This window comes from Citrus sinensis, chromosome 7 (genome assembly GCF_022201045.2).
Source record: "Citrus sinensis cultivar Valencia sweet orange chromosome 7, DVS_A1.0, whole genome shotgun sequence".
Lineage (NCBI taxonomy): Eukaryota > Viridiplantae > Streptophyta > Magnoliopsida > Sapindales > Rutaceae > Citrus > Citrus sinensis.
In genome coordinates this window covers 470,014-486,911 of record NC_068562.1, presented here as the reverse complement: position 1 = coordinate 486,911, position 16,898 = coordinate 470,014, and the positions used below count along the sequence as shown (strand labels likewise).

General features: G+C 33.7%; 1 protein-coding gene and 1 long non-coding RNA gene across 3 annotated transcripts; both read right to left on the bottom strand.

The window, feature by feature from the left end:
- Positions 1–2,213: 2,213 nt before the first annotated feature.
- On the bottom strand, positions 2,214–4,668 carry LOC102625850 (uncharacterized). The gene is made up of 4 exons (XR_369453.3): positions 4,513–4,668; positions 3,554–3,643; positions 3,368–3,469; positions 2,214–2,523 (listed from the first exon to the last, which is right to left on the bottom strand). It is a non-coding gene; the product is annotated as an uncharacterized LOC102625850 (long non-coding RNA).
- A 6,763-nt stretch (positions 4,669–11,431) lies between these two features.
- LOC102626057 (isocitrate dehydrogenase [NAD] regulatory subunit 1, mitochondrial) lies at positions 11,432–16,096 on the bottom strand. 2 transcript variants are annotated; one of them, XM_052445118.1, is made up of 4 exons: positions 15,279–16,096; positions 14,533–14,760; positions 13,404–13,482; positions 11,432–12,016 (listed from the first exon to the last, which is right to left on the bottom strand). In XM_052445118.1, exons 1-4 carry the CDS (start codon positions 15,798–15,800, stop codon positions 11,742–11,744), a joined length of 1,104 nt encoding a protein of 367 aa, XP_052301078.1. In that variant the 5' UTR covers positions 15,801–16,096; the 3' UTR covers positions 11,432–11,741. The 2 variants fall into 2 exon arrangements, with proteins under 2 accessions (XP_052301078.1, XP_006467061.1); XM_006466998.4 differs by having other exon boundaries at positions 14,533–14,772; positions 15,279–16,093.
- Between the last annotated feature and the right edge of the window lie 802 nt (positions 16,097–16,898).

Here is a 16,898-nt window from a genome sequence, read left to right as displayed (position 1 = left end):
AGCAAGATAGAGGAGGAAGTCAACAATTTGAATTGGAAGGAAAGCCACTGTGAGTTCATAAATTTAAAAAAAAAATAGTGTGAGTGTAAACCAAACGAACCTCTTGCAGTACAAATTCCGAGAGAACTCACCTCTTAAACCGACTGGTGTAGCGTTTAAGAAGAAAAATGATCAACCATCACAATCCCCCAAGTCGAATAGTAAATCCACAATGTTCTGCGCATAAAGAACATTAATTTCATATTTAATTTTCTGCTTAATTTGCTAGACAAATGTGAATGTACATGATGAATAAAACTGAGAGTGAAATATACCCTTGAATATGATAAGACACTCCTTTATCCTTCACCATTTTAGTAATTTGTCAAGAGCTGTTTTTGCAGCATCATGCTCAGGGAGACACATACGTTTTTGGAAAACATGTGCCCTAAACTTTGGTGCTTGCTCGAATCCTTCGTTCCTCGCCCCAGACTCAGGCAATGGTAAGCCAAATTTTTGAGTGTATATATTTGTATATATTCATGCAACTGACGACTGACTCTTGTACGACTTTTGTTGTTGTTGTTGTACCAACAAGCCAGATTTTTTTCGGCGAAATGGTCAAGAGGTCAACTAATGGAAGTGACGGAAATATAGCAAATTGTTATTTTTAAAGTATTATTTCAATGAAGAGTTATCTTTCAATAATTTGTGTAGTGATTTGTTTCGCAATACTAGACATAATGAAAGGATAATAATCTCTCCCTATATATATATTATTCAATGATTATCATATCTCTATTATAGGCTAACCTGATGAAATGCAATAATCAACTTAAAATTCAGAAAAAAAAAACATGTACGGACACCATAAAACTACCTGCGTTTAAAGTAAAAGAAATAAGAATGTCTCCTGATTTTTGCTCTAGTGAACTTTAAAAGGTCATCCATTATGTGTGTTTTAGTGTTAGTATACAAGTAAGAATTAAATTCTTTATTTTTTTTTTATTAATTATTAACTAACACTTGAGTTATTTACTCAGTACATGATCATGTTAAGAAATGAGTTGTGTTTATTACATACAAATGTAATTCCGCTGTAGTCATTTTGGCAGTTGGGTTTTCTTTGTGAACAAAGCTTTTTTTGGCTGCCTTAAGTTCTGCTCCGGTAACCTAGCTCTGTAGCTCAGAATACGAATATGAACATGGGCATTTCTTATCCATTGGCTTTGACTCAGCCACTCAATTTAATTTATGTAACAGGTTCACGAGTGGAATTGGTTGTGTTTTTGGACTCTGGCCGAAGCTGCATGGCTATTGTCCAATAAGTCTGCAACTATTCTTTTCTTCTAATTTTAGCCTTCATGGTTTATTTTTAAAATTTTGGATTTGGTTTTCCTTTGCCAAGGTTTGCATTCGGCTATTTGAATTTCAAAATTTTAGCTTAGCTAGCTTCTCTCGTTTGGGGGTTCATTCACATGAGTAATACACACCAAAACATTAAAAAATGTGATAAAATCCATGATTCTAAGTAACTACTCCAAATATTATCCTTTAAAGGCCGATCTTCTAATTATAAATTCTTAATCATATTAAAGTTAAGGAGAAGTTAAAAAATATATATATATAAATTTTAATATATTATAAACTAAAATACACTGTATTAAAAATATATATCTTTTTTTTTCTAATTTTAATATGGTCAGGATTAAAAAATTATTCATCCTTTCCTTAAACATTCCTTTCCTTAAACATTCTGTGAAATTTCGAGGAAAAATAAATAAAATAATAAACGAATCGCGCAAATTCACACACTCGCACAATGCACCTTTTCCTCTTTCTCTTTGATCTTGATGTTTGTTGTAATTTATGGAAGTAGGGAAAGTGCTTGAATAATAAGCTTGAAAATTATTAAATCAAGTAAATGTGCTTGGGCTTCGTTTTGTATGTTTTTGGGCTTCCATCTTGAGACATTCATCCATGTTTACCCCACACAAGTGATTTTTCTCAATATTCAGGGACTACCATTAGGCAGGCATTCTAATAATAGTTTCATTGGTAAATTGTGATTACGTGTTCCAAGTTGTTCGATAATTTTTCAGCTTATGCATTATGTTTTATTTTTATTTTTTTTAATTAACGAAAATGTAAAATGGACCTCGAAAGTTGAGAAAATCTATATATAGTAACTTGAGGAATATATCCAAAAAATTAAATAAATAAAACAAAGCAAGAACCTAAAATTTTATTACAAACTTTATTAGATCGAATGAAAGTCCTGGAATTGGAAGTTTAATTGAAGAAGGCCGCACATATTGAGCCCGAATAGTTACGTAATATTGAACCACGGGTAACAAATGGAGTTTGAAGACTTAATTTAGTCTTAGCTTACTAATGTTGCACACGTAAAGGGCATGGTATTTAAAAGATCCAAGAGCTAAGCAAGGCTGAATTATTGCATATTTTTAGCCATAGTTTTGACAGAGAACACAGATTCTTTGACAGAAGAAATAGAGAGCACGCCGCATACAGCAACTTTAAAACCTGCAAGTTTCAAGCAACAAAAGCATCAAATGTGAATATTTCTTTTGTTTCCTTTTTTCAGTTTATCTATGATAAGCATACAAACAAAATGGCTATATAGCTCATGTATAATCCTAATTTGCCCCATTCATAGATCCATGCCATTTGGATGCTTAATCATGAATAAGTATTCTACTAATTGACTGTTAATTTGTAATGACGAATTTTCAATACAAGGCTCATTAGCAGCTACTAAAGAAAACCAAATGTTCTGTCGATGAAAAAAGAACAAAAAATTTCAGCCATAAAAGCTAGTTCAAAATTTATACCTTATGAATATCAAGTCACAGCTATGACTTCTTTGGCGCCTAAACATTTTTCTAAACAGTTCTAACCTGTTAGCTCTAAAATGAAACGGGTGGGGATGGGTAGGTAGTAAATATTAACAAACACGTCATAAGCAGCTTGAAGCACAACAACCCACAAACATTCGACCTTAGTGTAAGTTCTAGACTGAGCAGTATTAGTTATATCAGGGCAAACTTCCATACCTCATCCCTCAAAAAGAGGGGGGAAAAAAATGAAAAAAAAAAAAATATTGAGCAGGAAAATGAGCCAAAATTACTGTTTTGACTGTAGATATCACTACTTCTGAACCAAAATTGTAACTTGACATCGATGCTTCAAATGTAATACACATTCTCTTCCACAAAATTAAAAGTAAAATGTTTATCATTTTATGTTTCAATCAATTTTAAACGAACACCAACCAACACTTTTTCCCCCCTCCCCCCTGGCGAGTCTCAAAGACTCGAGAAGATTTATTGGAACAGAAAAATATAGAAGTTTGACAAAGTAAACTTACTGCTCATGAAACGGCATTGTTCATTGGCAGAGATTTAAGTGCGACTGGATGCACAGAATTCATAAGTAACAAGTTCTCTCGGGGAAGACTCCATTGCAATATCTGGATGCCAGCATATGATCAGCTTGATAACAATTTTGACTATTTAAACTTAACAAACAAATATGAACACAAAAATATCGTTACCTGGCATGATAGAAAGAGGTATCTTGCTCCTGTCAAACCCCAAGTTCTGGACTTTGTAATTGATTATTGGACCAAGAACTGAAGCCAATTCTGCAAATTAAAGCAATTTCTCAAGGAAGAGAGAGAGAGCAAAAGCTGTCTATTCAAATCATTGCTTACATTTTAAGATCAGCGTTAGAGTACACATAATTATTGAGGATCAATTTGCAATAGATTAGGTTCTAGAAAACATGAAGTGAACTATTAGCTAGAAAGAACTTTGTTACTTCAATTTCAATGTGAAAAGAAAGCAACTAAAAACGCATAGATTGATTCACATACAAAGTGGCAATTAGCAAACATGTCAAATTTATTTTGAAATCATAAATATTAAAACATATACAGTTGTTTTCAACACGGGAACCAATACAGCAATTAAAGATATGGGATGATTTTATCTTGCACTTCAAAATTTAAAAAAAAAAATCAAAATCATTTTCCTACCAGGATCAGAAAAGCTACAAAATTTAACCTAAAATTTCTAAAAATCATTTACAAAGAAAAAAACATGTTTTCTCGTTCAGGGCTGCGGCTCGGTACTCAAAGATAGTTATCAAATGAAAACTGATCTGTCTAATTCAAATAGCCGACTTTCGCTCATTCTGACATATAATGCATTTAAAGGAGTTTTTTTAGGGGGAACAGAAAAGAAGTTAGAAGAAAATTGTATGTGAGTGATCAAACTGAGAAATTATAGCACTCTTTTCCCTTTCTTTTCTCTTATGGTTTTTGTTGTGAGCCACAAAACATGAAAAAGAAGATTTTTTTTTCTTTTTTTTTCAGTGATCACCATTTATTTTACTGTAACCTAATAAACTAACACTACCCCAGGAATGAAACAAGTAAATCCACGGTAAACATTTAAGCGAAAATGGTTTGTTATTCACATATAAGCTGGTTTCGTAACAAAGAAGAAGAACCTGTTGTCATTTTGGATGTGAGCCTCGAGCACTCCTTTGTTGAGCTCCAGCAATCTCAGGATCTTTATTGTGCTTGTGTGTGGAAGAATGGATGTCGTTATGGGGGCATTATCATTTACCCTACCACTGCTGGTGAGGTTTATCCAACGGTTCAGATTCATTTTTAGCTCTGGAGTGATTCTAATGGAATTATACTTGCTTGCTTGTGATTGGTTCAACCCTTTGGGCCTTTTCGCATAGCTAGTTGCATGGTTACAGGCTACTGTGCAAGTCTTCAACTACTCTCTTCGATCTCCTTTCTTTCTTTCCTTTTTCATTTTATTTTTTATTTAAACACTTTCTTCTTTTTTATCATTCCTGTGTAACATTTACAATTAGGTATCCTCCTGGACGTTTTTATATCTTCGAACGAGGTATTGAATTTTAAAAAATTTAGAAGAGTTCATTTCAGACAGGGACGAAACTTGAAATTTAGTTTATAAGTGCAACTTAACTATGAACTTGAAATAAATAATTACAAATTTAATTCATGTGGCATTTTTATTAAGTTCAAAGGGATATACATTTAATCTTTTTAACTTATGGGGACATGCATTTTAGTTAAGTTCATAGAGTTAAGAACTTAAATAATTGATGTATTTTAAGAAAATACATATAAGTTTTTACATGAATAAAAATAAATTTTAAGTTTAAGACACTCCTTAATTTTCTTATGTAGTGAGAATGGATGTGCCAGACTATGTAGGTTAGATTTATGTACTTCTATTTCAATATAATCGATCGACATGAATATTCTTCAATTTCAAATTTGAACTATTAAACCAAATTTATTTTTTTTTCCAAAATCTCTTAATTGTAATTTATAATAGAGTCTTTGGAATATCGACAATATAAACCCCTCCCCTCCAATTTTAGAAAAATGCAGTTCTAGTTCTTATTCACATCCCTATATAAATAGTTATAAGTATTTGATAGAGCATGTTTTATTAAATACAAATTTTCAAGTCGTTCAGACTCACAATATTAATTATACATATTATAATTATATGAACTTAGACTCTTAATAAATTAACTTGGGATATAACATTAGTAATACATTTTGATATTAGCACCAAATGATGATGATGATGATGATGATGATGATGATGATGATGATGATGATGATGATGATGACGATGATGATGATAAATTGTGAGAGAGTTTGATGTTTTCGAGATTGTCATTGTTGAGAGTGAAGAATTCAATAATACAATAACCTATCAAGAGTTGTTAAGGTATTAGTAGTAAAATTCTTCTGGTATTTAAGTGAAAATTTAAGAGTGGGACGATAGTAAATAAATAATAAGAAAGAAAAAGATAAAAAGTTTAAAGGATAAAGAAAGAGAATAATTTTTCAATCAAAGATCTTTAATTATATTTAAGTTAACGATAAGTTAAAATATTAAAAATATAGAGATCAATATAGCATACTTTATTATGTAATATATTAAAATATATAAATAAATAAATAATAAAAATAAATGAAGAATATAATAACAAATTGAGCTCGCAGGTGAGTGATGAATAAGTAATTGTCATCTATCCTTTTTGCACTGATTGGACTGTGGACTAAGAAGTCTCATGCCCTTAGCTTCCACTTTGGAAAGAAGCTTTGCTTCAAGTCTCTGGTGCCTTAAAAACATTCAAAATCTCCTAACGTGCTTGTATGCCATGTTAAATTTACATAGACGATTCTTTGTTTTGCGTACCAAAAATCTTACAAGTTTTTATAACAATTCCTGTTCAGTAACTTTTCAGTTTTCGTGGATACAATTTTTTTTTTTTTTTGAATTGTTAGATCCAGATATATGTTACAATACAGAATCTCATAAGAATTTAAATACATACACTTATAATACAACTTAGTTTTTCCACATTGTCGAGGGATCAAAACAACCCATCATTGGAGTCCAATAAGTTATGTGGCGACACAAAAAAGTAATTCTATATTTTTTACGTCATAAATATGTAAAAAAAATTGTATTATATCTTATTATTATTAGTTTTTTTTCTTCAGTTTTGACAAGTATAGTTTTCTTGTTGAGTGGCTCAACAAGGCTGGTTACAATTTCGAAATAATGTTCCATCTGTATCTGTTTTCCTTTTGTTTTTGATTTTGTAGTATAGTTAATTTGTACGAATTTGTTGCCTGGTTGGTTTTTATGCTGAAAAGTCAGTTCATTGGAAATGACAGAAAATTGTTTTTCTTTTTCATTTTTACAGAAAGAGATTTGCAACGTTATAAAAGTAAGAGATCCTAAGAGATCCCTGAATCATATTAAATATTAAACTTAAGATACAGTCAAGGCTTTTATTATGTTACTAATCATGTAACGAATATAATTATGTAGCAGTCGTTAAATACAAATTTAACAGTTATAAAAATAACATGATTTTATTATCTTATATTTCTATAATCGTTGAATTTTTATTATTATATAATCATGTATGTTACATGATTATCTAATATAACAATCTTCTACAGTCAGATAAAAACTCATTTATTAATTCATTTGGTCCTATTTTTGTATTATTCATTTCTATATTTAAAAATTTTAAGAGTGTGTGTGTGTGTGTGTTGAAGCAAAAGGTGGCAAGCAAAAGGTGACAAAAGGAGAAGGGTTGACACCGTCCATTTGATTCTTCTCATGAAGGAGTGGGAGAGAAGTTGGTTTGGGATTTGGCTCAATTGGCACGAGAAACTCAGCAATGGCGGAGGCCCATCGAGCATGCAGCTGCAGCAACGTGTTCCCACTTCCCATGTGCAGAGATTCCTTTGTTCGCAGATCCAGCCCGCCCCGCACCTTTTTGACTCATAAGACTATGCCTCACTGTCCTTCAGACGAGAGATCTAACAGCTACCTCCTTTTGTCACTTCATATATTTCGAATCCCTGAATTTATTAACTTTTAAGTGCATCTGCTTCGCTACAAATCATTGCTGACATTTAAAAGCATGATTTTCTCTTTCTTTTTCTTGTATTGTAACCCATCCTGCTGATATTCGTGTACGAGTGAGATTGTCGATTATAAATTTGCTATAGTATGTAAAAATTTATGACTCTAACTTCGTACTCTAAAAAAAAAAATATATAGTTCATGAATTGAGAATTACATAAAAAATTTATATTCTTTAATTGGTCATCACCAGCCTCCACATGCTCTTATATAATTCAACTCCTTTGATTGCCATATATACAAAGGGCACTGTTGAGAGTATCATTGTCTTCGTAACTTAAAATGTGAAAGTTCCACAATTTTGAGTTACGAAAATCTGTCGCATATGCATGCCCTAGACTCATTTGTGTGTTTTGTTGTATAAGACTAATAAGAGTTTGGATAGAATCAATCATTAAAGAAGAAAAAAGAATGCACGCATAATTAAATTTCTTTTCTTTTTTTTTTTTCTAAACCACGAGGTGGTCCTGAGTGGACCTTAATTGTGGGAGACACCTTTGAGTCCGTACCATAATCCATACTAATTCCCGCTCGCACCGAGTAGGTCCGTAAGAGACTAAGAGGTAAAGTGCTGGCCAAAGTGGTGACTCTATACGAAAGCGGGGCTTGAACCCCGACCTCTCTTGAAGAGTGAGAGTGCCGAACCACTCACACCAACCAACTTTAGTTGCATAATTAAATTTCTAATGGTTGGGTAAACAAATCAAGAAACTAAAAGATACAAATCAAACCATCAGTTCCATTTGATTTTAATTTAAGAGAGACCCGAATTTTTTTTCTATTTTTACTAAAGTCGAATGTGTTGGATTGAACCAAAAACTAGACTGAAAATCAAAGAACTAGAAAATAGTTTTCTCGCCAAAAAAAAAAAAAGTACTGAATAGAAATATATTATTGAATTTTGATCTACTCTTTTTATCTTTATTTTGTTCTCATAAAAGGAAAAAGATAGAAACTGAAACGAGAATTTTCATTTTTTCCCAGCATACTCTTCCATGTATAATAATAATATTTCTAATCTATGAGCGCGCCACATTCACATTGGACCGAGATGATAGATAGATTATGCAATGACAGTGATAGTATGTATATATATATAAATTTTAAGAGTTTCACTCGTGCTTTGACTCAGAAAGCCGATTCTCCTTATACGAAGAAGAGAAAATGAGAAGCGTCGATCGATCCAAACACCGTAGAAGACGATGGAGAAAATTGATAATAATAAATATTGAGTGACAAGACAGGGTGAGGTCTGAGGTGAGGCACTCCGCCCAGCCCTAATTTTTGTTCGACCCCCTTGTCAAAATCAACTAAAATGCTGCGCGTGCTGCTGGGTGCGATAGCGGGGCCACTGGGGAAATGGCATGGCCACTATCATCCTCCTTTGCGAGCTTGCAGTTGTGGTTGTTCCTTTCTTTCTTTTTATGATGATCATCCATAAATTTCATGGAGAAAATTATGGTGCAATGGTGGTACCGTGCCACCATTACATCTAGCCGTTGAATTCCAATAAATCCATCCATCTAAGTAGATTCAACGGCTGGATGCAACAGTGGTACCGTACCATCGTTGCACCGTAACCGGACCCAAATTTCATATTTAGTAAAATGATGTGTTCCCTAAATCGTCGGAATTAAAATTTTATTTATTTATTAAATTGAAGTTGAGAATAAAAATAAATTGTGTTAGCCCCACAGAAAATTGGGATTGAATGTTGGAGTTCTTTTTCCGGGAGTGGGGGTTCGGAATCAAAACTCCATTCCTTGTAATGATGATTTTACTCTCCAACAAAATCAATAATTTCAAATTTGTCCTCAATTGAAAAAAAAAAAAAAAAAAGCACTCGTACCATTGCCAAGCCATTCATTTCTATCGATCTGCAATCGAATTGAAGCAACGATTGTTGTAGAGTTGTTCGTCACCGTTGCACGCAATCTCATCGTGCCTCACTGTCACCGCTATCCCATTGCCGCGACCACTCTCCGACCTTCATCATTTCCAATTGTCGCTCGCCGATCATCATCATCATTGTTGTTGTTGTCGTCGTTGTTATTTTTGATGTTATAATAATAATATTGTTATTGTTATTGTTGTTGTTATTGATGTAACAATTAGTGGGATTATTAATTTTATGTTATTATTATTATTATTATCATCATCATCATCATCACCAAATATAATAATTAAAAAAAGTAATTTAGTAAATTATCTAAGTTTATTCTAATTATAAAATAAAGTAAACACATTAATAAAAATAAAGTTAATCTCGATTTTGATTTCTATAGCTTAAGTAAACACTTTTCGATTCCAGCCCATTTTAATTTTAACTCATTTTGATTACTCATTACTGATTACCAAACGCAGCATTAATCCCATTACCCATTGTTAAAATTAATTATTAATATGTACTATACTCTCACCCTCCTTTCATATCGCAAGTATCCTTTACATATATAGTAATCATAAGTTCATAACCAAAGAGCAAGCTAGCTAGCTACAATAAATTAAAGGAAAAGGAAAAAGAAAGGGGGGGGGGGGGGGGGGGGGAACGGCTGGGAAGAGAGAAAGAACCTGAACTTGAGCTTCAAAATAAAAATGGTGATGAGTAGGGGGGGTTGTTATGTTTGTCAAGTAGATGGGTGTAGCTTGGACTTGGATGGAGGTGGGCGTAGTTATTACAAACGGCATGGGGTCTGCGTGTCTCATCCTAATCTTCCTGTTATTTATGTTAATAACGATCAGAAGAGGTTTAGGCCGCAGTACAGCAAGTAATTTTTTTTTTAAAAATATAAAAAATATTTATTATATTTGCTTTCTAGATCTTCTCTTTGTGTTATTGAAATTTTCAGATTTAATTGCTCAAATGGTTTAACGTCTTTTTGGTGAAAGTTGCATGAAAGAGCAGGGTTTGAAGGGACGAAGAAGAGTTAAGGGAGAGTTTATATATATACATATACATATTGGTCTTTGCTATTTGGACGCAGACAGAGAAGATGTCGAGGATGTAGTTGTTAACTGAAGAAGAAGAAGAAGAAGAAGAGAGAGACAAATCCGAACGCAGTTGGTTGAGTTTCTGGAAAAAAGTTAATTGGTTGGCCTGTCAGCGTCATCTCACTTTTTCTTTTTTTTTAGGCCATCTTTTCTTGAGGGTGCGTGTTGTCTTTTCATGTCAGGGTATCTTTTTCCTAAATTTTTTTTTTTTTCACCCTCTGGCTCTGGAATCTGGATCCCATCATTACATTTCAAAACTTTCTAATTCTACTACGTACGTTGTAACTTTAATTTTCCATTTCTGGCCCCCCCCTCAAACTCTCAAGGTTATAGCTGCAGGGCCACCTCTTTTCCTTTCTCAAAATTTGCTTAGGTTTTCTTTTCTTCTCCGAAAACCTAAACTCAAGCCCAGGTGTCTCACTTTTTTCGTTGATAGTTGTTGTATCTTATACAAAACATTTTGTCCGCTTCAAAATAAAAATTTACATTGGGGTAAAACAACAGATTACATTTCGTTAATATATATCTAATAAAAATATTTGGACTCAACTTTCACAAAAGCATCACGTGTTTTGCATTGGAATCTTTTATTAATATTTTAAGAGAAAATCAACATCCTTTCTCAACATCGCGAAGAAAAAATAAATTTTTTATTTGGTTGAATGAAAATATAAAATAATAAAAATAAATTATGTAGGTCAAAAAATATTTAATTCAACCAATGAATTAACGCCACGTCTGTTTATACAAAAATTTGTGATTATATCTTTACTTATATGGTATTTGCAGCTGAAAAATAACAGAAAGGTGGCTCAGTCCCTTGAAACTAACCGAACAAATTCATTCGTCTACCAGCTTAGATAATAATAATAATAATAATAAAAAAAAAAAACTGAAGTTAAGTATAATGACAACAATATACTTGAACCAGATTAGAAGAATTGAAGTCTTTCTGTATCTATTCCCCTTTTAATTAGAATAGTTTAACAATTATTTCCAGCACCAAAAATGTAATCATTTCCCTTCCCAGGGGTTTAAATTACAGATCATCATCTTCATCTTCAATGGTGCTTATTTAGACACCATAGATATTCTCAATTGTAATGCGAAGAAAATTGAAATTGCCAAGAAAGGATTAAAAAATTGGGAGCAAAAAAAAAATGAACATGGGCCTGGTAAAATTCCCATGAGAAATCCCAATTTTATGCAAAGAGCAGCTACTTAAAAACTATGTTCCCTTACTCATTCCAAGGCAGCAATAACAGCATCAACAATTTCTTGAGTGGTGCTGCTCCCTCCTAGGTCTTTTGTTCTGCACTTGCCCTCTGATATTACTCGTTTAACAGCAGTTTCTAATCGATCAGCAAATGAAGGAAATTGAAGATGTCTCAGCATCATCGCAGATGAAAGAAGCAAGGCTACTGGGTTTGCTTTCTTTTGCTCAACTAGTTTCTCATTACCCACGTTTCCTGCTGAAGCACCTTGCTCAAAAATAGCATGATCAGCACCAACATTGCCTGCAAGCCACAGTGCAGATCACTGGTTAATCTCAACTGGATACATGATTTCTAAAATGGAATGAGATCCTTTTCCTCTATGTATATTGAAGGGAAAATAAGGGAAAGGGACACATGGAAGGACCGTCCAGTGCCCCTGCAGGAAGATGCTCTTTCATAATAGATACTCAAATATCCCTAAATTTTTCAACGAAAAACACACGTTATTCCACTCTTCTATAGTTTAAACATGGTATCACTCCACAAAGAGCCGAATTCAATAATTTAGATGTGTTTAAAGTATAAAAAAACAAAACAAAACAAAACAATGCTTTATGAATGATTCCTCCTGGAAGTTTCCAAGTGGTGGCATATTATATACAATACAGGGATTCTGTTTTATTCTCTAGAAGCAGTAAGCAAGTGCACATGCTCAACAAGATAGAGAGATTACTTCATTTTCAATTATTACGTACCAAATCCATATAGCAAAAAGGATTATTGAAGAATATAACAAGATGTAAAACCAGATAGTTCAAGCTTTTCATCCTTGTTTAGAAGTAAAATTATGGGAAATGAGTACATTTTTTGTATGAACCTTAAAGAACATTGAGGCTCTTCTTCTCTTAGAAGTTTTTAATTTTGCTCATCAGGGAATTCAAAGTTCTGCTTTTTGCCGAGCTTCAAAGTTACAGGGATCTGTTGATATCTTAGAAGATAATTTAATGTAATGAGACTCCATATTGGTGCATCTTCAAGCAACAAGATAGAGCAGTATTCATCTTATGCACAGCCAGAGCATCGGCTGTTTTCAGTTTAAACCCCACATTACTGCTGTTGCATCATAATATTATGTTTAAGCCTAATGATCTATCCACTCATAAACCGATGCTAACAGATCAACCATGTAACACACTTGCATCAATATTATTTGAATTTATACCCTCTTGATGAATGCAGCTCCCTCTGTATCGCCATTACTATAAAAACAACCTGCGCTGAGTGTTCAGGGCATAATGAGCAACACACACATTCATACACTTAATCCTGTACAGACTAAACTCCATTTGCAATATCTATATAATTAACTTTTAATATAACCATGCCATTTAATACCTCATAATTTCATTGAATATATTCCATTCATCACATGTAAAGAATATAAAGCAAAAGAATATATTGCATCTTAACCACCTACTAAAAAAAATAAAGACCTGCATAACAAACATAACAATGCACCCAAATTGAGAGATTTTAGAATTCTTAACTTCATTGCACTAGGATGTTTAGGTGATCAGTTGCCAAATATTTATAAAAGGCGAAATTCAAAAAACTCCACATGAAAGAGAAATATATCAGAAACAGAAAACACATAAATTCTTAAAGAGAAATGCGTGGATAGCCGTACCTCCTGGCATGACTCCTGTGCCACCAGCAATACCAGCCGCTGTATTGGCAACTAGATTGCCATAAAGATTTGGTGTCACCTGAAATATAAAGAGGAGCTTGCATCAGTGACAGAAATACTTTTTCATTGATAGTTGAAATAGGCGGGGACCAAGTCGGCAGTCAGCACACAAGATAAAGGTTGCAGCAGGAGACTACAATCAAAATGAAGCAACAAGATACCACCCAAAGAATTCCTCCATAGATACTTATTACAAAACCGGAGTTCATATCCCCATAAAGAGTAAAATTCGAGCCCACATTAGGGCCAAGTTAATAACCAGCATTATTATCAGAAAGGGGGAAAAACATATCTAACATTCATCTCAAATTCTTGTACCTACTATCCACTAGTTTTCTAAATTGTCTGCAGAACTGATGATAACATCGAAATCTCATTCTAAATCGCTTCCTCTAATGCTGAAAATATAGAAGTCGTTGATTGAGCTGTTGACAGATGATCCAAGGAGTTCTAACTTCTTCTGATTTTAAAAGGGGTACACGGGCGATTTTCAACCCTTGAGTCATGATATGAAACGGGTCAATAAAGCACAGCAGAAATCAAATTTCTAAAATAATAAAACCGGTGGTAAGTGTGACATATGTGACTTGAACAAGGAACAATCTTATTATTATTAACTATTCAAATTAGATCATGAACCCCTTTCTATTCTCTCTGAACAGTAAAAAGGCAAATTAAAAAATTAAAAAAAAAGAAAGAAAGAAAGGGAGGTCCGGTTTTCCGCATTCTTTCCCATTGTCCATGATCTGTCAAAGTGAGGTGCAACAATTTGGAATTCTACAAGAGTAGCAATATAACATACATTCAGTACCCCATCAAGCAATATCATCTCACCATCAAAAAACAAATTAATTTCAACAGAAATTGTTGAACTAAAAGAACTGATAAAGGAAGCACTTTATAAATTAACCAAAACTAGCCTCATCACCAAAAAAATCAGATAGAAAGTTAAAACTATTAACCAATAAAAACAAGCAGAATTTACACAAATCTTGGGCAGAAAGTTGTGAAACAACCTAACATAAACTAAATTCCAATCATAGTCTCATTGAAAATGTAAATAGCATACCATGACATCAAATTGTTCAGGCTTTGAAACAAGCTGCATGCAGCAATTGTCCACAATTATTTCATTGTACTTAATCCCAGGATACTTTGTGGCAACCTCTCGGCAAGATTCCAAGAAAAGACCATCAGCAAGCTTCATAATGTTTGCTTTATGCACAGCGGTTACCTTCTTTCTATTATTCAGGTATGCATATTCAAAAGCATATTTTGCAATACGCTCGGAACAGAACTTTGTTATCACCTAGCAAACAGGTAGTATGAGATACAAACATAAACAAGACTACACAGCACCAAAGGTTTCGGATCTTTTGATGTATAGCAAATATATCCAACAACAATATTATGAAAATGGTAACAGGTTTTTATTGGGATTCATGTGCTGCTAATCCTGAAATGAAATCACTAGATATTAAGTACGAGTGAGTGAGTGAGTAATTGGTAAACATTAGCTGCCAAGTAAATGCGAATAATTACCAAACACTTATGCTGCTGAGCTTTCACAATTAGGCAACGCATAATGTGTTTAAAAGTGTTTAATTTTGAAAATGTGCTCTGTTTCATTTTCAAAATTAAAACAGTTGACAGCAGCTAGTGTTTACCAATTAATTTCATTCGGTGGCAGTCCTATGTTTAAACCAATATCATCGTCTCAATCCTAAACATATTCTAATTATATCCTAATTCGAAAAAGAATGAAAATAAACAGAAGAAAAGAAAAACAATAAAACATTAACAATCGATCAATACCTTAAGGCTTTCAACGACTCCAGGCACGACTTCGTGTTCGAGGCCCGAATATTCGCCCTCAGTGTTCTCTCTAATTACAACAATATCCACATTCTCATGACGTGTCGGCAATCCCCGTAAATTGAAACAATTAACTAGCGACGCGTACAAATCCAACTCCCTCCTCAACTGCATGTTCAATGAACTCACCCCGCCGCCCATCGGCGTGGCCAGGCCGCCTTTCAGGCAAACCTTATTCTTCTTAATCGATTTGATCACTTCTTCAGGCACTCGCTTCATGTCCCCGTGGACCTCGTACTTCTCGAAGTATACTGGCGCGTGCATCGCTTCCATTACTTGCTCGACGGCACCGGTCACTAACGGTCCAATTCCGTCGCCTGGAAGCAGAGTCACTGCGCGTGGAGCGCCATCTCCGGGTCGCGGCATGTAGGTTACGGATCGGGTCGGGGTGAGGAACGGGGAGCATTGGTCGGAAGACTTTGAAAGTATTTGTTTGAGGATCGGTAGGGACCGCCGGGCCATCGGTCGAGTGTTAGGGTATTCAAATTCGGGCGATTGAGAAGCTTTTGGCCGTCTCTTGTGCGTTACTTTGCGCGATCAAAGCGGCCATGAACCATGCGGAAAGAGAGGGAATCGGTGAGTGTTGATCAAGTGCGGTCGAGATCATGGAAAGTGCATTGCGTGGTTCAATGCGAGGGTGGTTAGAAAAGTCAAAGGTGTCTGTTAAGAAGTTTCGTATCGTATCGGCACTGCATTGACTGCACCAAATACCATCCCTGATTTGGATGTTCCCGGTTCCCCCGAAAGATATTTGGACGGGAGATAAAATAATGAAAAATATCGAATTTCAATATATAAAAAAAAAATAAATATATTTTGTTATATTCGATATTTTTCATGCACGGGTAATTTTTAAAAAACTCCCCTGAGATTTGGACTTGTTGCAAGTAGATGGCGAGAATTAATTTATTTATAAAAAACCTCCTACCGTCAGTTAATTTTAACATTGACCGTTAGTTGACTGTGCAAAAACAATATTACCCTTAACAATAATTTGTAGACGGACATAACTAAAAAAAAATTAAAATTGTTGGCTATTTTACCCTCTTTAAATTATTGATATTTTCTTAAAGTTCCTACAAGAAAGATAAAATTTAAAATTTAAAAAATCCTCTTTAAATTATTGATATTTTCTTAAAGTTTCTACAAAAAAGATAAAATTAAAAACTTGAAAATGAAATAGTTATAATCTTTACCTATGATATTGTAAATTTTTGGAATTGACAAGGATAAAATTGTCAAAAAATAGGGTTTGTGCTTTTCGTGCCAACAATTTTAATTTTTTTTTTAGTTATTTCCGTCTACAAATTGTTGTTGAGGGTAATATTGTCTTTGCACAGTCAACTAACGGTCAATGTTAAAGTTAACTGACGGTAGGAGGTTTTTTACAAATAAACAGATTCTCGTCATTTACTTGCAACAAGTCCAAACCTCATGGGAGATTTTTAAAAATTACCCTTTCATGCACTCATAGCTCCATTCGCATTTGAAATCCATCTACACTTGTCACTTCAGCACCACTATGCATATGTATAGTTTGAACAATCTTTGAGTAAATAT